General features: G+C 36.4%; 1 protein-coding gene across 1 annotated transcript in view; it reads left to right on the plus strand.

The window, feature by feature from the left end:
• LOC108731539 (uncharacterized) overlaps positions 1-531 on the plus strand; it is a 39,274-nt gene extending 38,743 nt beyond the window's left edge. Inside the window, 1 exon segment of the mRNA XM_018461896.1 lies at positions 1-531. This exon segment is cut by the window's left edge and continues 22 nt beyond it. Within this exon segment, the coding sequence (XP_018317398.1) occupies positions 1-52 (52 nt within the window). The 3' untranslated portion in view covers positions 53-531.
• Positions 532-784: the final 253 nt, after the last annotated feature.

Below are 784 nucleotides of genomic sequence, written 5' to 3' on the forward strand. Positions count from 1 at the left end.
TGACGATGCCGGTTACGTGCTGCCTGATCAGAAGTATCCGCCGTTAGTATAGCGGTCCAGCAGGTCCTCCGGGATCTTTCAGCGGGGTCAGGAAACCGCGAGCACGGCCGGCACCTCGATGCCCTATCACTGGCGACTGAACACGGCGATTTGTCACGAGATCAACGGTAATCTGGATTCCGACGACAATTGATCGTACAGGAAAGGGACTTCGCCAAAGCAACAGTAGATATGTTCCAGACTTGATGGGTATGATAATTCGAACCATTACGCGAATTAGTTACACAAACTTTCTGCATCCGGAATGACTGTGACGACAGATATTAGCTAATATCGTAACAATTGCGTACGTATCCCATTAAACTTAAAAAAACAATAATGTCCACAAATGGCAATCTAATTTTAATTTGATATCATTTTATAATTATTTCTTCTTAAAGAATCTTCTCAGACAACGCACGTACACATGCAAATAAAGTTGAGAAACTATAAAATTATAAAAATATACAGGATCAATCTCACTGTATTTGTGCGGGCAATGTCTTTTTTGTCTATAGCAAAGCGCAATTTTTTATATAAAATTATATATTATGTTCTTTTTACATAAATTAATTTCTGCAATAGTATTTTTTTAAACGAGCGACTTTTATATGTTGTTCTATATATAAAGATTATGGTGAAATTATAGAGAAGTTCGTAATTCACAAGATATACTGTATTTAATTTCAAGTGTGTAATTTCGTTCGTCAACATCATTGTGCAAATGAAAAAGAGTAACTTTACA

This window comes from Mycetomoellerius zeteki, unplaced genomic scaffold (genome assembly GCF_001594055.1).
Source record: "Mycetomoellerius zeteki isolate Tzet28-1 unplaced genomic scaffold, Tzet1.0 scaffold135, whole genome shotgun sequence".
NCBI classification, from domain to species: Eukaryota; Metazoa; Arthropoda; class Insecta; order Hymenoptera; family Formicidae; genus Mycetomoellerius; species Mycetomoellerius zeteki.